Raw genomic sequence first — 23,554 nt, forward strand, 5'->3', positions numbered from 1 at the left:
CCAAAAAGTTGTATTTCCTAGTGTGAGCAATTAAATCTGCACAATGAAACAGTGCAATCTTTTTCCTGCATAAAAATCATGCCTTACAAACCTTTCAGAGCAGAAGAAAGGCTTCTTTGGCAGGGATTGAGCATATTAATTAGCATTTAAATATTTGTACTTAAATACCCCAAAAGGCATCAGTAAACATAATAAAACATGTCAAAATATTAAGCACATCCTGGTCATTCCTCTGTGTGCCAGGAAGAAGGATTAGGGCTTACTTAAGGGTGGACATCCTCATCTTTGGTGGACCTGGATATTGTTGTCTTTGCAAGGAATGCTGGTAAAAGGATTGTGCTTCATACAGATGGATTTTCTAGGTATTCAGCTGAAATCTTGCCTGTTGAATTTGGAGGTTATTCCTGTATTGCTCTCAAAAAATTGATTCAGAATTATGTTAATCAAAATGCTAAGTATCACTACAATAAGAGTGTGCAAGCTCCCAGCAAATAATCACTTATTCTGTACTTCTCAAGAGCAAAAATATCTGTCTGTCTGGAGTTCCTCAATCATCTTTATATTTCCCATACTGCAAAGATTTGTTATTACTGATGATTTGGGGTTTTTTCCTTGCCTTGAGCTTACTTTCTGTTCCAGTTGAAAATGCCATTAAAAATAACAAATGTTTCTCTTTTTTTGTTATTTTTTTCATCCCGTACAGTGTGAAAGGAGCAGATGCTGGGAACGTGATCAGACTATTTGTACCAGATATTGGGATGTTCATTGCTAGCCTGACAATATGGCTTATCTGCCGCAACGTGTTCCAGAAGCCAGTAACCGAGGATGCAGCACAGTGCAACATGCAGTTTGAAAATGAGGAGATGGTATCAAATACACATTTCTATCTGCATGGCTTTTAGTGAGCTTTGTTCCTGTGTTCTGAAGTGGTTTCATGAGCGCTGGCTATGTTAAGTAGTAAACTTTCTTTCAGGAAATGAAATTATTGGTTTTAAAGTGGAAAAATCTAAAGTTATTATGTTGAGAAAACAAAGCAGAATATGAAAAGCGGTAGATATGCTACAGGATTTTTCAAATAATGTTGAGTTAAAAAACAATCATGACAGTCCATCACAAGTTGTTCTTCACCAGAGCTGCTGGTTAAATCTGACAAGGTTGTTCTGCTACATACAGTTCTCAGTTTCTTAGATAGCATTCCTATTTTCAGATTTCTTATCCAAGTACAGCAGCATCTGAGTGATTATCAGAAATTACTCTTAAAAAATAGAAGAGAGAATGTTTGTTAAGTTCATGGAAGGAGTTATCTAAAACTTTGGTTATACTGAGTGAGACTGAGAATGATTTGGCTTAGCTGGAAGTGTTGATGTGTTTTCTCTGTCTTTTACTAGTGGGGAGAAGAGTAGCAGAGATACTGAATGCAGAAAAATCCACAGAAAGAGGAAAACAATTTTGTAATATAAAAAGCCACAGAGGGAATTTGGGCCAGGGTGCAGAGAAATTCCTACTACTAATCTTAACATGTTTTTTATCAGACTGTCTAGCATGGCTTGGGGCTCATTTTCTGTCTTCTTTTACATATGGGTGGAATGTTTTTTCTTTACTCTCAAAGCACCATTTTTAGGGGAGACAATTTCAACTTGCTCATTTCAAATAGAAACTGAACTTTGAAGTGAGTGAGATATTTAGGGGGATCAGTTGCCCATTTTGGTGCCACTATATAGAGTAAAAAGAGGCCTCCCTGCATGTTGCCAGGTTGTCTGGATTGTGGCAGTGCCAGAAGCTGGTCAAGTTTCTAGCACATGAGAGATCAATATCAGGGCTGTGCTTTATACTCAGTTGCAGTTGGAATTCTTATGGGCTCTCCTGGCAGCTGTGGATTGCCTGAAGGTTGCAGCTTTTTAACAGCACGTTGGAGGATATGTAGGGTTTGGTTTGATGTGCCTTTGCAAAGCTTTGTGTCTCCTGGAACATGGTTTTATCAGCTTTAAATCTGCTTTATCGCTGAAGCTGTGCAAAATGGATTTTGCAGCAGGCTAGAACCCTGGGCTATACCCAGAAAAGGAAAGAAGTGTGGCTTATTAGCATGGTTTGTGTTCAGCTGTCCTCTTAAACAAGTTTTATTTTACCAAAGCAAGTTCCAACAGACTTCTTTGGTGCTCTTGATCTTCTGAAGAGAAACTATTCACAAGCACAAAAGGAGGAGTAATCTGGGTGGCATAAACTCAGAAGAAAGATAGGCATAGTTTGGTTCCTCTGAAACCAGATAATGATGTTTAGATATTCACTTTTTCTTTGGTTTAGAGGTGAGCCTGAGCCTGGGGTCTGGGTCAAAGGGAGGTCAGTGTCCTGGGGAGGATGAGTGCTGGCTTCCAGGCTGGATTCAAAAGCCATTTCCCTCCAGTGCAAGAGAAAAACTGAGCTAACAAACCCTAACTGCATAGCACAGAGTGTAACTTTATATCAGGCTGGTCCTGGACTGGCTACTTCCAATGCCAAGGCAAGAGTATTCCTTAAGGGAAGAAGGAGGGAGAGAAGAAAACTCTGACTGCAGAGAAACATGAATACTGGGCAAATAGAAATATGTGTAAATATATTTTTTTTCTTCACATCAAAACCCAGTGAATATTATTTATGTTCTGTAAACTGCATATATTGCAGAATATGTAGTGAACACAGCAGCTGTGTTTAGATTTAGTGACACCAAAGCTCTATCCCAGGCATCTTTTTAAAAAAGGGGATAACATTTTCTGTTATGTGAGGGGATCCCAAATACTTTAAAGACTTCTGCCCTTCACAGCCAAAATGATGAATTTACATCAGAGTAATCTGGTAGCTTTTTAAAGGTTGAGTTAAATGGAGATTGGAAGATCAAATACCTATTAAAAATGTTTTTCCAAACTTCAGTTTTCTCTTTCTAGGTGTCTGCACATAACATCCTGGAATCATTTCTGCTAGTTAGGAGGAGGAGGCAGAAGCAGCTGAATCTGCAAGGAATATGTATTTGGCAGGACTGACTGAAAGGAACCTAATGCATATGGAGATCAGGCCACTGAATGTCTGAATTTGGGAGAATGTTGGCATAGTCTAAAATGAGTCCAAACTGTGTAGGTTTCACATAATTTTCAATTCTTTCTTGGTAGAGTACACTGGAAAAGGGAAGACTTAGTAAGTGACCAGTTCTTTGAATTCTGCCTGAGCTGACTGATGCCTGTAGTTCTGTGTTGGTGCAGTTCATTACTGAGGCTGCAACTCCACTGAATTAGAAAACACAAACTGAGTTGCAGCAGCAATTGTCCTACAAAAAGACACTTCAGAAGAAATGCTGAACTTGGTATTGTACCTCCAAGGGAAATAGTCCTGGGTTTGTTAGACCAGTTCTGTAGGTAATTCTAGAGTTGAAGAGCTGCTGCTGAGAATTCCTGCCACCAGCCCTCAGAAATTTGTGGTAGGAGATTTTTTTAAGATTCCATCAGCTGATTTAAATAGACTTAGCAGAGCCTTTAGAGAGGTAACTTTTGAGGTTGATAGATGCCTAGCCACAGATGGTTCTATAAATCAAGTACTTCCAAGCCAAAGCAATGTCTTGCAGCTTTACCTTCTTGCATTAAATTATTTACATTGAATGATTCCCAGGCCTCTTTGCTTTGTAGGAGAGTGAAATACTATCAAAGTAGGCTTAATTAAAAAAGAAAGGTTAATCTATTTGCTCCTTCCAGCATTTCTGTATAGGAAAGCCTGTTAAATAATTGGTTTAGCACTGCTATAATTAACCTTTTCAAAGGACTGTGTGAGCCCATCACATTTCTGTTGATATATGGGCATGTTGTAAAAATGCCTCCAGTTGAGCAGCTGTATTTTGGAATGGCAGTAGCCTTGAGAAACCAGCCATGATGGATCAGATTGCTTTTGGATTGAGATGCAATTCAAAACAAGAAAAAGTATCAGAATCCAAATAAAGAACAACAAGGATTTGCTGAAAAATGGATGTCTTTCTCCATTACACTGCATCCAACTTTAAGGGAAACAGATCTCCATCAGAAAAGTTTATTCTACAGAATAGAACTGAGGAAGGAGGCTCTAAGGCAGTGAGACACTCAATTATTTGTAAGTAACACTATCCCAGGAATAAGCAGAGTGTGGTTTTAATTAACAGTGAGTCATGGAGTGGGAAGGTCTGCCAGATACCAGGCTGCAGTCCAACTCATTACCACCCCTAAATGGTTGCACACTTGGAGCAAACGTGTCTGCAAGCCCTTTTTATTAGGGCCCAGAAAATTTAAAGCAGGTGAATTCAGCTGGAGACAGGCCCGGGTTGCAAATGCTGAAAAGCACAATGGCAGTCACAAGGTGTGAAAGGTGGAAGAAAATAAGAGACAACAGTTAACTCCCAGCTGCAGCTGAAAGCATGACATTTTTGATTTGGAGCAGATGGCGGTTTATGTGCCAAAATGCAAATACAGTATATACAGTCTGATAGGTATAGAAAGGAAGGAGCCTTTTCTTGAGACTGTGGATGAATTGCTTGATGTTTCAAGTGACAGTGGCAGGAAGGAAAACCCTTCTGCAATTGCACAACTTAAACTTTATAAGAGGTGTTGATCTTAGTTGAAAACACCCTGTTGTAGTCTTCAATGCAGCTTGCTCGTAAAGCACTTGCTGTCTTGCCCATTGAAGCTCGTTTCTCATGCATGATGTCCTAGAAAGCAAACAGGACCATTAGCTCCTGACTTTGTCTCATAAGCAAGGTTGATCCCAAAGCTATCAGCCGTCCTCTTTTCTGCAGCAGTCAGAGATTTGTTTGGGATCTCAAAAGAGAATAAAAAAAGAAAAAAAAAAAAAGTAAGTAGAGTATTTTTTTTAATGAACTAAAGTTTGAGAAGGATGTGAGGAGAGCTTGGCCTGGACTCAAAATACTGGGCTGGAATCAGGAGGACCATCATGGTTCTCACTTTGCCACAAACTTGGTTTGTGTCCTCAAGCCTATTACTTCATCTGTCTCTCAGCTCCTGTGTCCCTGGGCACACAGAAGCAATAAAAATGTTCCCCATCTTTGTCTGTCTAAACAGTGACAGGCTATTTGTCTTCCACTGAAAATGTAGTGCATTGAGAGCTGTCACTTGCTCCAGGTCCCCAAGTGTAACTGCAGTACATTCCAGACAGGACAGAACAGACAGGCTCTGAGAACTGCCCATGTCCCATGCCTTGTCCAAGGACTTTCTAGCATAGGAATGACACTTTTAGACCAGTATCCTTATCCTGAAAGTAGCTGGTACCTGCTGGATAAGGACAACAGCAAATAAGAAAATATCTTTCTGCAATGTTACAGTTTATCCTGGTCTCTCCTCATGTGAGAATGACTTTAATCCTAAAGCATGTGGTTTCAAATCCCTTCCAAAAAAGGTTGTTTATAATTATAGCTACTCTGAATAATCTTGTTAAACATATAATTACCCAGACTCTTATAAAATCTCATTAATTTCTGGGCTTCAGTGGTATCATGAAGCAAGGGCTTTCACAATTTAATAAGTGCTCTTTGATTTTATTTTGAGTTTAACACTATTTAATTTTATGGAAGATCCCTTGTTTTACATGTAATAAATTAGAGTGAGATGGTGTAAGGGAAAACAAATGTATTTGCTATCTTCTATATTTGACCTTTAAAGGCTAAGCAGTCTTTTTAAAATTTCTTCTGTCATTTTAATTACTTTTTATTTCTGAACAAATTATAGTTCTGCAATATTCTTTTGAGATGCAGAGATTATCAGTTCCTCAGCATTTCAGGCAAGGTCTTACTGTTGATTTAAATGATAATATTATGACATTGATTATTAGGTTCAGAGATTTTAGGATTAAGCAATTCTACCAGCATATCACCTACCTGAATGTCCTGCATGAGTGAAGTGAACAGCCCTGAGAAAGGTCTGATGTCCCAGTCTTTGCAGTTGCATTTTTCTTGCCCTCAGATGTAACCTGCCTTAAGCAGTTTACAGTGGTGCCCATGACCCTCTCTACAGGACCACCTCATTTTTCTTGAAGCCTGTGATGGATATATTTCTCCTTAGATGATTTATTGTTTTTTGTTTGTGCCTTAATTTAATTAGATTTTACCAGTATCAAACATTCACCTGACTTGACTAGTGGTCATTGACATGGGATGTTTTGGCCATGATTTCTCTAGACATCTTTCAATATGCAACTCCTCTTTCAATATTTGCTTCTCTTCTGAGATAGAAAATTATTGCTATTGTGGGAAATATTATGGAAAAAGAACTTCTTAGAGAGGGTTGGAATGTTTTGACTTCTTTGAGCTTCCTGATGATGCCTCTATTATTTTTCATCTTTTATCTTCTTGTTGCCCATATTAAGCACAGCACTAGCTTACTCTTTCCAATTGGTTATTAATGTTTCTCTGATTCTGACCTCTGGTGAACTGGTCAAACCCACTTGGTCTTTGTGTGCTTTGAACATGGTATAAACAGGATCTTAAACTTTTTCTTTCCTGCTGTTTTAAGAGTAGATGAGATTCCCTTATCTCTTTGCTTGTGATGTTTGTAGTGGTGAAGTTTGCCAGACCTTACACAGCTGCCTCCCTCAGTAACAATTCTAATGCATCTCATCTTAACAAGGGTCAAAAGTTTACAAGTTACATTAGCTCCTTGGTTTGATGCACATGTCTTTGGATAAGTCTTAACACAAATATGTAATTACACTACAGCAGGCTGCAGCTACATGATGTTACATAGTGCAGTGTGTTACTGAAGGCTGTCAGCCTGCTGGACGGGAAACTTCGGTGTGCACCTGTCCTGTTCTGGGCAGAAACAAGACAGGATGCAATTCTTCTTGTGGCAGCTCTTCACTCACAGTTACTCACAGTTCTCCCTTCCAATTTTTGAGACACAGATTTATTAACAAAGAGATTAAAATCCTGGAATACTACTGCATTTGGACAGCCTAAGTGATGAGCCTAAGTGATGAATAACACATCAGGAGAAGGAATCTCTTGACTCACGGAATTCAGTCTGCTGTTACTGCAGGCAGATATATCACACAATTCCCTCTGGAAGGTAGAAAGCACCATCTTGAAAACAGGGCAGTTTTCCTTCATCCCATTGTTTCAGAAATGACCCTGTTCTGTAATTTTGCTTTTCTGGTGGTTAGAAAACATCTGATTTATATTGCACATATATAGCTGCATGATAACCTTTTTAGTTCTTCTGCTCTTTTACTTCAGTATAATGTTTTCTTCTCTAGAATTAATTCCTCTGATTGGGAGAAAAAACTCACATCTTTCTTTAAAGGTTGCTCTGCAAGACAGAAGACAAGTGACTTTGGATCCTCTTGAAGATTAGACATCACATTCTTCTATTCATCCCAGTAGTCTGAGGTTCTTCCGGGTGGTACTGGAGAAGTATCCAAGTCACTCTGGTTTGCAAATAATCACAGCACCACGGTTGGGTATTTATTCTTCTTCTTAGCAAGATGCATACTGGTAGAGTAGGTGTATTTCTTGGGCCAGGAATTACTCCATATAGGTGCTGTGCATACCTGCTCTCGCTCAGTTAACTGCGTTGTGCCTTGTAGTCATAACCCAACTCTTCCTATTTCCTTTTCACTAAAAAAGAAGTGTTTAATTGTCTCAGGCCAAACCACTAAACTCTGCCTGTGAGTTTTCCTCTCTTTTGCATTTGGCTTCTGTGCCTGACAACCTTCAGAAGCTGAGATGTGAAACTGTATTTCAATATTGGCCCAGTGATTGGCTGAAATCACTCAGTGTTTGCTCAGGTGCAATGGGTACTTTGGGAAGTGAAATAATCTCTTGTTCTGTCAGTACAATATCTATTGTATACAGGATTTAATGAGTTGCCTTCCTGTTGTCCTGATTCTGAACAGTTCTTGTCTTTATTAATTTATTTTGAATTTCCTTTGTCTCGCCAAATGCTTCTGTCCTTATGTGCATCCAGTAAATAGCTGATCTTTTTTTTTTGCAATGAGTTACTCTTTCCCACAGTAGATTTTACTGTGGAAGTGTATGTATGGCATTTATTACTCCAAATACACTGAAAGTTATTCTGATATCAGAAAGTTATTTTTGATTTACATCTATCTTTCTGTGTGGGCCTTGAACCCAAGCTTTAGCACACTTAAGATGTACAAGTGATAAAATTTTTCACTAAGATCTATATGACTTAAAGATAATTTATTGTTTTCTTTTCAGTGATTCAGCTGAGTAATAGAAATTACTAAAATAAATGGCTTAAATCCCAAGATGCATCTATCTCATTAATGTCACACCTTCCAAAAGATTCACTGCAGTCCCTCACTTGATTAGTTCAGATCACTTAGCAGGGCCTTCCCTTGAAGTTACAGTTTCCTTTTTCTATCCCAGCTTGCAGTCCCCAGCCAGCTCTCCATGCCCAGCCCATGTTTGGGTACTCTGGTGTTCCCTTCTGTCTTTCTGTAGATCCCATGTACCTCACACAAGATGACCTTAAGGAAGATACTTTTGCTAAGCAGCCCCATCTCTGTAGGAATCAAGTTCAATGACATGTGGGAATAATATATGTGGAAATTTTTGAATCCGTTCTGTGGCAGGAAAAGCAAGGACATCCGCTTCTCACATGCTGATGCTTTCAGAACAGTGGAGTTCTACACTTTCTTGCAAAATTGAAAATTCAATACTTGATTGTGTTAACATGGTTTAGTATTGACCACAGGTTGAAACTGCAGTCATTTATATCACATTAAGGGCTTGCAGTTCCTTTGATGGTAAAAGAAGTAGCAGTTCAGTTTCTTTTCCAGTTTTTTTTTGTTCACAGCTGGGTCTGTCTAAGGAATATTGTTTTAGTTTGGTTATTTTTTCTATATTCACTTACATCAGTGCTGCTTCTAATAGCAAGTAAGTGGTTAATTTAATTATTCCTACTGCTGCAACTATCTTGTATTTGAAGATAAAGGTTGAAGATCTTTATTAAGGGGGAAAGAGGGCTTTTAGAGCAAACTTATTTATAGGAATTCAGTCATGTTATGATAGGTTGAATGCAGTAGCTAAGTGACTACAGAGGCAATTGATCTAAGTGTGAGAGGAGAGAGCCTATTTCTATTGTTCTGCTGGTAAAATTGAATCAAATAGCTTTTCTCAGATAATTTCTAAACCAAGCTGTTCATTACAGGAGTTTTTTTGAAATGGGAAGTTCAGAAACCTGGGCCTCATGGTTTTAACAGACTTAGATGTGTAACAAATAATATCTGTGTTACTCTATCACAGGTATGGAATAAAAATCTCTGATTAGAGGTAAAGAAGTAGTTGTAGGTGGTGATATCTTGAGAGAATCACACTTTAACAGTAGCAATGTCAGCAGGATGGTGTGACTGTGAGTCCCACGGCACACAAACTGTGAGACAGCATGAAGACAATCCATATTCTCTCCCCTTGAGAGAATATGGCGTGGCTATCAGCAGCAGGGGTTAGAAGTCTGTGCTGAGGTCTGGAATGCTACAGCTGGAAAAGTGTAACGTTCCCGCTTTTCTCTATTTCGTGATACTGACTGGGAGTGTCAAAATACTGAAAAGAGGCTATTTGTACAGCATTTATGAGCCAAGTACAATGAAGAAGCACCTGAACACCCACAGGAACTTACTCTTGTGAGCTTAGCAGTGCATGCTTGAGAGGTCCCAATAATTATTACAATGTATTCAGCAGGATGGGAGTTAGGAGGCTTGCATCCCCTTAGGTGTAATAATTCTGGCTAATTAAATTTTCTTGCTGTCAGTATTTGAGTTTTTTAAGGGTTTCATTTGTGGCCCCTCTAGAATTGAAAAGTCAATAAATGACCAAATTTGTGTTTACAGATACAATGCTATTAAAAGTAGGTACAAAGCAAGGAGTGCTCTGAAGCAAAAATGGGGTTTAGGTTAGAGTTAAGGCTTCCTGTTAGTAAATACATCTCTGGGACTAGAGGATATCTCTGTGCAGTGGTGTTTATACTGTACCAGATGAAACATTTAAAAGTTGGATGTTGAAAAAGCAGCTCCCAAAGTAGCTAATGGACATTCTGGCCTGGCCACAAGACCAGCTGCCATAGCTGCCACAGGAGCTGTACTGTTTCCTTGCCTGTTCTCTATCTCAGTTTGGCAGTTTGAAAAAGTGTTGTACAATAAATACTCCAGGGACTTCCACATGATTGCTAAAAAACCTAAACTGCATTTAGTTTGTTTATAAAGAGTCCTGAGGCCCTGCTCTACAGAGCAAGGGTCATGGAAACACATGTTTATGGCTTCACAAATGCTCTATACTCCTTGAATGGAGAAGTTTATTTGATTTAATCAGCATCCACAGGGATCCTGTAATTGCATAATAGGTAATTTATTATGGAAGTAAAAGTATTTTTCTAACTGTAGCCTATGTAGCATGGGTTTGTAGCTTTAGACTAATCCACATAGTAAAAAAGAGCTTTGCAAAGCAGTCTGACTGAAGTAATGGTGTTCTGTGATGAGCGCACACTTGTATGGCTTTTTAATCATCAGAAAGTGTTAAAACAACAAGCACATTATCACCATGTTGGATGTGAAAACTGTTCACTGTTTGCTTGCCTTCTGCAATTGGAAGTGCTCAATGTGAGAAAATGGAAAGCCAGCCCAGATGATCCTGTTAGAGGGCAGCAAATACGAGAGTAGGGAATCCAAAGTTTGTCTTTTTGACATACACTGGAACATGGCCTTTGATCCTGGATACTGAATTAAAAACAGATATGTTTGGGTTTTTATTTATTACAGCTTTATCTAAATAAAAGCTAAAAACCAAGGAACTTCTTTGGTAACTCATGGACACTGAAGCTTTTAGCTGTGCTTAAAGTGTAGAAGCCTGAGTCCATGGAAACTTCAGACCATCATCTCCTTCCCAACTTCAGTCATATCCTGGTCCATTGAAATATCCTCTTCCCTACTGCTTCTCCCTGGGTGTGCTGTGTCATACATGTCAGGACTAGATTATTAATGCTTAACTCTCAAGGAAAAATGTAGCCTAAATGTTCTTTAGATTAATGAAGCAAGATTAAATAGCCTGGTAAAGCTAAAAAATTATGCTGCTAGTTATGACATAAAATCCAAAGATCTCTCTTGAGGAGATTTTGAGGTGTGAATTTGGGCATTTGGCACCTGACGTTAGGTATGCAGGTAGGGATGAGAGACAGAAAAGTCTATCAAGTTCCACATTTCATTGGGATGTTTTGTATGGTTTCCTTATTTCTGTGTCCTCCTTTTTATTTTATTATTTGAAGGTATTGTGTGTTTTCCTCCAATTTATAATTAAAAAAATTTTGATTATTTTCATATTCCCCGCAAAAGCATTTTCTGCTTGTTTGCAGAATATTTTATTATTGTCTTTTGTGACTCTTCAGACTTTTATTTCCTGTTCCTGCCTATGTATAATTCATAGCAATCAGAAATTTTAAGCTGTAATAAATATATGAATCCTGTCATTATGTTTAACATAATGTTCAAAGACAGATGAATACTGATGGCCTTCCATGAAATAATTTATTTATTTGGATTCCTATATATTTTTAAAGTGAATGTAAGTCTTAATGTGTATTGTCTTCAGCAAGCTGAAGGCACAAGCCGAAGAAACAAAGGTCTCCTTCACACAGATCTATGTTTAGGAAGTGTGCCACTTCAAAACCTTTAAATGTCCATCAGTCTCACTCATTCTCTTCCTTTGGGATATGGATGCTATTGAAGGTTTCACTGTTCACCGGTTATATTAAACTCAAGGCACAGAGCACGAGAAGCAGGATTGGACCCAAAAGGACTAGATGAAGAACTTGTTAATCTAGTATTTATGACACAATCAAAAAGGATTGTAACATTTGCCCTTTGTTTAACTTCCTCACTGAAACAACTCTGGTGGAAGTTAGGGCAGAAAGTATTGCTGCACCTATTGTCAGCATTCTTTCTGAATATTTAATGTTTCCTATCCTTGGGATAGGAGCTCAGATATGAGCAGCAGTGATGAACACACAGAATGCCTCTTTGTGCTGCATGGCTTGAAATGGAAATGTAGATTTCCCCGATCAGCCCTCTATATTTATTACATATTTTGTTGTCCGTGAAATAGATTCTTTAAAACAAGCAGGTTTGTTTAGAGGCTTGTTTGTTTGTTTGCTTGTTTGTTTTCCTGAACATTCACAGCAGCGTTAATGCTCTGAATTAAGAGGAGAAAGCTGGCAACAATCTTAGAGGTGAAATGAAGGAGTGAAGCCATCTACAGGGAGTTTTGTTCTTCTGGGAATCCACGTAATGTTACAGAAGAATTTGGTTGAGCAGGCTGAGAGTTCATCTGTTCCTACTGCAGTCTTATCTGTCAGTGTGGAATTTTTTCTGCCAAAGGTCACCAATACATATAAAATTGCTATTCTGATGAAAAATACTAATAATCTCTCTTTTTTAATCTCTCTTTAAATTTCACACACAGAGATATGGTTTGGCTAGAACTAGTGTTAGCTAATACAAGTCTAAATTACTGCCAAAAAAGCTATTCTATATTACACCAAATGAGAACCTGGCTCAAGACTCTTACTTTTTTTTTTTTTTTTTAATATGCCCCTACATTTCCATGAATGACTAATTTTTCCATAAATTGTATCTATGTGTGGGCCTCTTGCTAATCCTGCAGGTTCTCACTGTGGGTTGATGATTTAGTCTGCATCACTCAATAGTTGTATATGTCTTCTGGTCTCCAAGATACGATGGAGACTTGATGGTGAAGGCCACTGCCAAATCCTAACAAACTGCTCAAGTATGATGGGCCTTTCCATGTTTCCTTCTTTTCTGTTTTCCATTGTGTAGTTCTAAGTCACTGGTCTCATTACCCCTGTTAAATTGTCGTAGTTCACTTAAGATTTCACTACGTCTCTCCTGCTCACATTTTTACCTTTTCTTTCACCATCAGTTGATCTCCACATTTCTCATTCTCTCCCCAAGCCTCTGCGTAGTCTCTTATTTCTCTCCCAAGCTGCCCTTTTGTCACCAATGAGTTATCTGTCCATTCATTTCAACCCTTGTTGCCCTGTTCCAGATGACTCCTACTTGCTCCATTCTAGGTTTTGTCTTTAGAGAAAGGGATGATGAAAAATGGGTTTGGGAAGGGTTTGGTATTGAGCAATATCAACCCAGGGATTACAGTTTTTGGAGCTTATAACTGAAACCTTTGAGGCAAAGAGGAGTTTAAAAGATATTAGATAGCAAGATGCTTATCTTTCTAAGAATGCTGAAATAATCAAACCAAATTTCATGTGTAAATGAGCAAGCAGCCTGTTGTGCAACCTTTCCCAGAGACCACCTTTAATAACCTTTTATTTTGAGACAGCTCTGAAGTGGGAGCCATTGATGTACATCTCTAGCTTTAGTATGTCTTTCTTGTGTCTCAGTACTTGGCATAGTCGAAGATTGTAAGAAGACTTCATTGTTAAATATTTTTTGCGTGGGTTTTAATTTCAGATTCCTTTGTCTCTCTCTCTCTGTGTTTTTGCATTCTATTTTTTTTCCTTCCTTCTCCTTTAGGCTGTAAGAGAAAAATTAGAGCCAGATGATGCTTTGATGTATGAAGAAGATCTGGATGACGATGACTGTGGAGAAGCAGAATTTGAGGAGACCATGAAATTAAAACTGCTGCGTAGAATTGCCTTCCTAGCATCCAAACTGAGGGAGTTTATTGGCAATATGATAATCACCACTGGAAAAGTTGTTGTTACAATTTTACTTGGTTCAGCAGGTTGGTTTGTTTGAAAAATTTCCTCAGGAGCCCATTAGATTCTGCATTTAACAAATGAGTTTTCAGCACTTTGGCACCTGTGGGAGTAACAATGGAAATTTTTAAGGGAAAAGAAATTGCTGCTGATTTTATTAAATTAACTCTTTGGCAAGTATTGGAATATGCTGAGTTGCTTAATTTCTTTTTGTGCTGATACTGTGTGGCCCTGCCATTCCATTTATGATTTTCACAGTTGCTGTCATAACCAAATGGTGAATGGGAGTCATATTATAGATGACTAGATATATATTGTGTGTGTGTAATGTAAATACATACGTTTTACGTGTGTATATATTTACATTAAAGTGAATTCATAGGTTTGCTTTCATCCCTTCTAAGTGTAAAAAGGAACTGTATTCACATAGCCTTTAAAAAAAATTGTTTGTTTGACCATGTTGTGTGTAAAAAGAGTGATAAGCAGACTTCCTTTTATTTTTTTTTTTTTTTTTATTTAGTTGGTAAGAGTAGTTGTTTTGATGTTATATAGCCTACCTTTTTATAAGGCATTTGATTTAATACCACATAATCAGCTACACCCAGAAAAGAAGTGTACAAAATTACTATAGGTTGTAACTAAATTCAAAATTAAATCATGGAATTGTAGATTAGCATTTACCTGCCAAGTCACATGTTTGAATGGAGTGATTACATATAAAGGTTACAACTTTAAATATGAGCTCTCAGTATATGAAGTATAAAACAACAGTACAAAAAAGTTTGATATTGAATGGTGAGATTGGAGGTGTGGCTGTTTTAGTAAGGCAGGTTCTTTCCTTAAGCAAGAGTGCTAAACAGCCTTACACGTAGCCAAATGGAAAGTAATACATCTAAAAAGAGAAAAAATATATGGACTACCATAGAGCCTGACACCAGGGATGTGAGATGTCATTAAAAAAACCCAAATAAAGAAATTCAAAAAGCCTGATGCCACTCTACATAGGTGAACATCATCCATGTTCAAGAGGAAGCAGAAGGATTGTGCAGCAGTGGCAGGGGGCAGTTTCTTCTGAATGGTGATGGGCATCTTGCCTGTGGAGCTCCAACTCAAGACAAGAAGTGGGAAGTGTTCAGAGTAGAGTTACAAAAAGTACTTGAGGTCTGAGAAGCCTGTACTCCAGAGAGAGACCTTGAGCTTTATAAGTTAAATACTTCCCTACTTACCGTGCCAAAAAAATGAAGGGTGACTTGACTGCAGCCTGAAAGAACTGACAAAGATACAAAGTGCTTCCATTTTTTAAGGTATCTCATCTAGTAGAATTGATAATAGGAGCCAACAGTTAAATGGTAAATCTAGGCAGTTTCAGGCCAAAAATAAATTTTGTATTTTTCGCAGCCAGAGTAACTGGCCATAATAAATAACTTATTTTAGGATATCATGTATTCTTATTCTCCAGAAGTGTTGGAATAAGACAAAGTGTCTCTTTGTAAGAAGAAAAGGAATAGTTACAGGCTGGAGGCAGAAATTTCTGGGTAAAGTTTTACAGCACAATAGGTGAAAGCTTAAAATATGATGAGAAAGGTGTGATGGTGAACCTCAGGTATATAACTGTGGATATCAGTCCTTACTATGCCTGGACTCAGCTCAGCTCAGGACCATCCCTGGGAGCACTGCTCCCAAAAGACACATCAAACCAGGTGAGGGGAAGGGCCAGCAGACACACTGGAGCTAAGGGGCACCAGGAGCCTGCAGGTCTGTCCTGGGGAAGGTGGCTCCTAGACATTTACTAGTTAAAAAGCCTAAAAATAAATTTAGGCAGGGGCCCCTGCTAGTTAGGCACTGTTGCATCCGAGAATCCACTGGGCTGCTGTGTTGTCTGCAAGCTCTTACATCATTTTCTCATAGTTGCCACTCTTAGACATGAATATCTTTCCTGCTTCCTAGTTTATTTTTGCAGGCTCCCAGGAGAGCACTGAGTCTCCTTCACCAGTTGGACATTTTCTGAATTGCCATACTCAGCTACATGTGCAAAAGCAAAAACAGTATACATGTGTGTGACAGCATGGTCTTTGTCTTGTGTAAATTATACATTTCTAGGAGTTAAATTTTTTTTTTAAATCAAACATTTACTGATTATTTGTAGATTTTATGTAAAGCTCTTCATTTTGATGCATGAATCAGGGTCTGTTTTGTTTTACTGTGTCAAGGTATTGCAATATCTGTATGAGGAGGCTTTTTACTATTCATCCATGATGCCACTTTAGCACCTTGTACTCAAAAGTTATACACTGGTAGTCTTAGGCAGTATTAGCTGCCCTTGCAGCCACTCCACAGTTTTTCTCCATGCTTTATGAAACATCTTTACATAGAGAAAAATTCCATCTCAGAGGAAAGCCTGGAGAGTGATTGTATTCTAAGTGCCGAGATATTGTATTAGTGAATTGAACAAATAAAAAGAAGATCCTTCTCTTCTAGTCTCAAAGTTAATAGCAGTCTTTAAAGCTAAATGTTATAATGACCAGAAAACTAATTTATTCAATTTTTTTAATACACACCTTGTCAAATTTAATTTTTAACAAATGCTGATATTTTCTGTACTTCTCCAACACTCCATGTTTTTATTTTTACAGGTATGATGGTGCCATCTTTGACCTCAGCTGTGTATTTCTTTGTGTTTTTGGGCCTGTGCACATGGTGGTCCTGTTGCCAAGCATTTGATCCGCTGATATTCAGCTGTCTGTGTGTATTAATGGCTATATTCAGTGCAGGACACTTGATTGGACTTTATCTGTACCAGCTACAGTTCTTTCAGGAGGTTGTTCCACCAAAAGATTTCTATGCCAGGTGAGAAAAATTCCTTTCCTGTTCAATTATGGGCACATGATGCAATGCTCTGTTTGTCACATGTTGATGCAAATGATCTTCCACATAATGCTTTTGCAAATTTTACACATACCTTCTTGTTCAGTGGTGGAAGAGTCAAATCTTTTCAGATGGAGTGGTTTTGAATGACAGTGTGGAAAGTCCAGACTGGGTAATTGCAGACAGAGAGCTGGAGCAGGTTAGGAGGGGGGGGTTACTTTTGTTTGTTTGTTTTTTTCTCAGAGTGTTCCTCAGATGTGTGTGTGAATGATTGGGCTAATGTAGGAATTAAGGAAATTGATGGCAACATTGATACAAGGGCAAATATACAAATGCATGTTTGGTTTTTTGTAGAAGAAAATTAATTCTCTGGTGTCTAATGTCATAGTGCCTTAACTGGAGCAAAATGCTTTTGTGGTGCCACTCTTGTGTGCAGAGGCTGAGGGCTGCTGGGATCCTTCATGTACTGTGCATATTAGGCTGATGATATAAAAATTTTCTCGGGTCACATAGATTCGTATAGAACATGCTGATCTTCATACCAACAGTTCCTTACCTTAAGTAAAAAAAGCAGCATTTCTAGTTACTTCTGCAGTAAATATTGACTGGCTGTGATTTCACTGACCCTTTAATTTTCTACACACTGTAATCTTAAATAAGATTAAGTAATGGATGTATTTTGCTCATTACTATTTTTTTTTCTGGTGGAGTGTGATGACAAATTTGCTTTTATGGTATGTTTTTTGAATGCTGTAGTAATCCTTATATTAAGCTAAATGTGAACATTAACTTTGTTTCTAGTAAACCTATTGTACCTTTTATTATAAGCTGAAGATGAAAGGAAATTAGAGGTACTGTGGAGAATCAATTAATTATTTATCTCTCAATGCACTAATAAAAGCAGTAAAATGGAGCTATCTAGCTACCGTAGCTGTTACTTTAGTACTTATTTTGACATTTTATTTAATACAGGTTAATAGATACGTGTGTTTTGTGATACTGTAACTGGTGACTTGTGGGGTCTGATTGGGAGGGCATAACGTTACCTGAAAAATCAGGAAAGCCTGCTTAGTTTAGGTTCTTTTGTGCCACCTAGAGGTCGAGATAGGAGAATGGATGATTTCTAATGCCAAGAAGCTGAAATGCTCTCAACTTCCCTAAACCTTTTATATTACTTCCTCCATGTATTAAGAAAATAAAAAGAGAATGGCTTCAAAATTCTCAACCATTTGGCTTTGAGGATATCTACTCACAGTTTTTAGCAACAGACAGCAATGACATCTTCTCAAGAAGAAATGCAATTTAGCTGCATTATGTGCGACTTTCTTCCTATGCATAATTTGTGAAGTCCCCTTTTTCTCTTTAGTATTTTTATATTAATTTTAAATTAATTTTTTAAAATTAATTTATGTTGAGATAATTGTTTTGAGACAATTATCAAGACATTGGTAATATAGTAATTTCTTTAGTAATTTCTTTTAGTAATTTCTTTGATTGTAAATAATGTGATTCTTTGTTTTATGGCAAAATTTTGTCAGTACAAATATGGCACTTTAACTTAGTCATTAATTTTTGAAATTAAAAAATCAAGCTGCAAGAAAGTTGTGTCTGCCTTGGTGTAGAAAAGAAAAGCACCTTCGGAGTTTAGGTTAAAAAATGTCCCAGCATTGGATTTCAGAGTACATACTGACATTTTTGTAAACAAAAAAAAAAATGATGTTACCTTCCTGCAGACTTCCTCTTGAATTGGTACTATTGAATACTCTGCCTTTTACACAGGAAATCATGTGAGGGACTGATGTTCCAAATTATGTGTGAAGTTATGTTTGAATATACACAACAACCCCCACTCAACTTACGCACAATGGTAGCAGAAGGAGCAGTAGCAGTATTCCTTGTTTCTTTATTTGAAGCTCTTCCTATTCTGGATCTACTTTGATCTGCTGTCAGGGAGGTGTCTTTGAAGAGCATCAAGGCAGGTGTTCTCAGAGCTTGGAAGTGAAAATCTTAGTGTGAGCAAAGGCCACTGATGATTTTTAACGATTGACTTGGGCTGATATATAAGCAGTGGCTAGAGGAGGAAAAATGAGAGACATGTATCAGAACGCTGCAGAAAAAATATTTTAGCATTTTGCATCCTAAAAGAAAATCAATACCTTGCTATTTTATGTATAATCTTGGTTTGAAGGTGTGCTAAATATGCAGAGTTCTCATTAATACTAGTACATGACTTCCATAGGCAAACTATATGCCAAGAAAAGAATTTGATTCCCCAAATTCTTTCTACAAGAAGGACATTGAGGTGCTGGAAAATGCCCAGGGAAGGGCAGCAAAACTGGTGAAAGGTCTGGAGCTGAAGTCTTATGAGGAATATCTGAGGGAACTGGAATTGTTCTGCAGAAGACACAGGGAGAAGCCTGGAGAAAGCTCAGAGGTGACCTTGTTGCTGTCTAAAAGCAAGTTGTAGCGAGGTGGGGGTTGGTCTCCTCCTGAGTAAAAAGCATCAGGAAAAGAGGAAATAGCCTCAAGTGGCACCAGAGGAGGTTTAGATTGGATATTAGAAGAACTTCCTGTGCTAGAAGAATTGTCTGCCGTTGGAAGAGCCTTCTCAGGAAAGGGGTTGAGTCACCATCGCTGGAGATACTTAGAAGATCTGTAAACCTGGGCACTTAGGGACATGGTTGAGAGATGGATTTGGCAGTGTTTGTTTAATGGTCGGACTCGATGATCTTAGAGGTCTTTTCCAACCTAAATTATTCTGTGATTCCATATGAAAGAAGGACTTTTATTTCTCTGTAAATTTTTGAGGGTCCAATCCCCAGAAAAAGCTCTCCTGAATTTCAAGGGCAGATGTGAAACCTGCTCCTATTGGGCTGCTGGTGGACATTTTTTTTTCTCAGCAGAATGTAAGTCTGGTGTTTTTAAAAGCTCCTTTCTGGATTTGAGTTCTCAAGTTTACAAGAAATGTACAAGTGGTTTCTCTGATCAATAAAAAATGTGTTTTTTTCTGAATAGTAATGCATTCAGCTTGTCAGATTATCGATTGATTTCAGACTAAATAAACTACACCCAAACAAACCAGAAAATTCCCAAGTTAACAGTGTTATTCAGATAAGACTTGCATCACCCTTGAGCTGTTCCTTCCTTTCAAGAACCCTTCAACTCAAAAAAATACACCATTTGTGATTGTAAGAAGTGACTGAATTATGTCACCAAAGGAAAACAGTTTTCTTGGGAGGGATAACCTGACATCTGGTGAATTTACATGTTTTACCCTGAAATCTCATGGGATTGTGCAAAGTACTTCACCCCTGAAAATTGGATATTGTGATAACATAGCCCTGAGTACTTGCCAGAGTGATATTACTGGACATGGAGGTATTGCTGTCCTGGAAGTTTCACATCTGCTGCTGTGGCTGTCTGGATCTGTGATGTGCAGGTAGAAGTGGCATAAACACAAACATGCTGAAATGCCATGAAGTGAGCACTGGGATCTGCAGATTGAAAAATGCCCAGTGTACTGAAAAGTCTGAATATAACTGGTATATCAGGGGTAGGCATGCTGCCAGCAAATCAATATTGCAAATTGATGCAATATCTCAAATATTGCAATATACAAATATTGCAAAGATGGGAGAAAATAGCAAGAAGTATCAATTTAAAACAAAATTCAGAAAGTATCATGTTTCTACCATAAAATTATTTTCACCGATGTTAGTAAAAACAAGAAAATGAGGTAAAATGACTTTAGAAATTAGGTACACGGTGTCACGGCCTGAAAAAATACACAGTAATATGTTCACCATTTTTCAGATCGCTGCCTCCTTTCTTCCTGATATTGTTTATTTTGGCAAAAGAATGTAATTGGGGAAATGATAAGGCCTTGCCAACATGAAGAAATAGGATCAGTGCAGTGGTATGAGGTTTGCCCTGAGTCAGTAGAGTTATTCCTGTCCAAAACTGTGCTTATAAGCATATTAATTTAAAGATCCAACAACCCAATGTAAATTAAAATCTGTGTGCTTTCCTGTAGTTTAGGTCTGTCTTGCTTGTAGTTTTCAGGCAAGTAATGTTCCAAATAGTTTAAATACAACTGGTTTCATCTGTAGAAGGCACCTCCCTTACAAAACGAAGCAAACCTAGGAGTCCAGGTAGTGTCATCCACTTCACAGTGGTACCTTATTTCACACCTTCTTAAGTGAATGGGAATTTTGGAATTACACAGCTGATTGCTTTGCTGCAGTGTGAGTTGGGAAGTCTAGTCTAAGGAGTTTTGTTCAAGAGGAAATTTTCATCTGAAAGATGTCTATAAATCTATTTAAGCAGGACTTTTAAAATCGGTTTTACAGTGACTAATAATAATCCTACTTAAATTACTCTTTTACTTTTGGAGAAAAGATAGCTGCTACAGATGGTAGATTTAGGATATTCAGTTTGTTTTCAGATTAATCTGAGAAGAGTCCAGTCCAAAATTCTTCTTTTGGACTTCCCTGGAAGCTTTGACACAGATTTGGATTTTGTAGTCCAAATACTCTGTTCAACCAGTGTTATAAATGCTTAAGCACTGTCTCAAAAATGTTCCTGGAGTTGTCAGATCAGGGTCAGATCAGATCCAGCTGTAATATTTTTTCCTAAGTTAGACACTAACCTTGCAAATAAAATCCCATTAGGAGAGCAGATATTGCCAAAATAGTGAGATGTAGCTGATTGATTACCTCTGCAGGGCAAGGCACTGATCTCCTGCTCTGCTGCTGCTGCTTTTGCAGCTCCACTGGGGCCAAGACCTGGGCAACATGTTTCACCTGAGCTGCAGCCACTGCTAGTTCTTGCTGCAGACCCTCTTTGGCACCTGTCTCAAAGGTGACTCACATCTGAGAGGCAGAATTTTCTTAACCTTGTAGGAAACTGAGGTTTTTGGGGTTGCCTTTTGACTTGGTCACAAGCCAGTGTTTGAAAAGATGGAGCTCATTTATGTGTGCTATACTGAGCTGCCCTTTGGCTGCAGTAGCTTTCATGCCTTCTGCCTGGTATTTTTAGGTGCTTCTCACTGTGGTACTGCAGTACCACTGCCAGGACAGAGGCCAGACCCTTGGATATTTGCCATGAAAAGACACTGCACTGCACTTGTCTGTTTCCATCATCCTCTATCAGCAAAAGGACACTTTGCAGTTGCAGAACATGCTCCAAAACATACCAGGCCAGCCACCATGTTGATTACCATGACCAGATTTGATTAGAGAGCCACAATTTTGTCTCAGAGGAAGAGACATTAGGTATTTGTCCTTATTCTTACAGAAATTTGCAGCTGAGTTTCATACTAGCTCTATAATGTACCACATTTTAGGGTTTAATTCTACTTAGAATGTTTTAGCTTTCTCAGAACTTCAACTTCTTTGTATTTGTTAAAATATATTTTGGAAAAGAAGTGAATGATTCTGTTAACAGCTTAGAAATGCAAGTTTGCTCTCCTGTTGACAAAAGACAATAATCATCCTTGCTATTATCATCTCTTTCGAAAATATGAGGTAGACTTATTTGGGCTCCCTTTATAATGAAAGGTTGGATGAGGAAAAGGCAAGAGAGGAAATAGTAAGTAGCAATTTGCCTGGAGAGCAGTCCTTCCCATGCCCATGGTATAGCTGTCAGCACTCACCATCACCGCCCCGCTGCATCAAGGGCCAAATCTAGCCTTGGAATAAGCAGGCACAACTTAATTCATGTTAGTGATATTGCACCCCAGGTGATTTACACATCTCTGTCTTCCACTGGGCTTGAAATAGGTGTAAACTGAGACATTTGCTAAGACCTTTTCAAAACAATGGTTTTCTGCATGTGGAACTGACTGGTTTCCCGGTTGTGTTCTGCTACAGTGGTGAGCCTGCCACTGGTGACACCCCTGGCAGCCTGGTGGGGCTGGGCCTGGTCATGGAAGGTTTCTATTAGTGGAAAGTGGGGAGCCTTAACACTCCCAACAATGACCACACTGCATCTGAAAATTGAGTGTAAGCTGCAAACATAGAAATCAGCCATTGTCGTGTGATATAATGTTGGTGAACTGCCTCTTCCTCAATGTTTCCTGCATCCAGATAGCTGTGTGTTGCACAGAGGCTCCTCTTCCTTGCATGCATTGAACTACTGAGGTCAGAGGGAAGTGATGAAGATCTTAGAATTGCTGGTATTCTGTGATAAACTTGCCTGCTGATTCCGATTCACCTGAATTGGGCGTGCACTTCGTCTGATGATGTAGCCATCAACTTTTGCACACTCTCAGGCAGCTTTGACTCTTCTGTGGGCAGCACACCTCTCTGCTAGCAGAAGCTCTGCTCATGGGTAGGGTGAGACAGAGACAGATCACTCCACTCCCCCATACACACCATGGGCTTGCAAGTGGCCAATCTCAACAATGACACTTGAACAGACTCCCTGCCCCTCACAACCTGTCCTGGGTGGACATGAAAAGGGTGACTGCAAAGAAGTGACCCCTTAACTTTCTCTTTGTATTTTCTGGAAAACACATATCTGCATTCTATGATCATTCTTCAAGTGCCTGAAAACAAGGACAGAAAAGAGACAAAACCCTTCTCCTCCTACCAGGTTTGTATTCCTATTATTCTGTGGTGTTAGGAGACATGGATTGTAATTAGCAAACTTCTCTTGGATTTGCAAACTTGTTTTCTAGAGGTCTGCTCAAGAACAATGATGTTTGTACTCTGGCATCACCAGAAATTGTGATGAAGAATATTTAACACTCTGTGTTTTCAGCTCAGTGTATCAACATTAACAAATGAATCATCCCACATTCCTTGGAGGTAAAAAAGGCAGTTCTGAGTAACCTCAGTCAAGCACACACTGGGGAGATAGTCCTTGTCCATGCAGGGGCAGTCTACACCAGTTTCTTCTTATGGAGTAGAAGTGCTTAATCTCTTGTTTATGCTCATTTAGCTGAA

General features: G+C 38.5%; 1 protein-coding gene across 8 annotated transcripts in view; it reads left to right on the forward strand.

The window, feature by feature from the left end:
* The window catches only part of PIEZO2 (piezo type mechanosensitive ion channel component 2), a 286,361-nt gene that overhangs the window by 155,226 nt on the left and 107,581 nt on the right, over positions 1–23,554 (forward strand). For all 8 annotated transcript variants that reach the window (XM_063165966.1, XM_063166019.1, XM_063166001.1 and 5 more), the window contains exons 5-7: positions 704–866; positions 13,558–13,768; positions 16,376–16,589. In XM_063165966.1, coding sequence (XP_063022036.1) covers positions 704–866; positions 13,558–13,768; positions 16,376–16,589 — 588 coding nt within the window. The remainder of the gene's footprint in view (positions 1–703; positions 867–13,557; positions 13,769–16,375; positions 16,590–23,554) is intronic.

This window comes from Melospiza melodia, chromosome 1, assembly GCF_035770615.1.
Source record: "Melospiza melodia melodia isolate bMelMel2 chromosome 1, bMelMel2.pri, whole genome shotgun sequence".
In the NCBI taxonomy this organism is placed as follows: Eukaryota; Metazoa; Chordata; class Aves; order Passeriformes; family Passerellidae; genus Melospiza; species Melospiza melodia.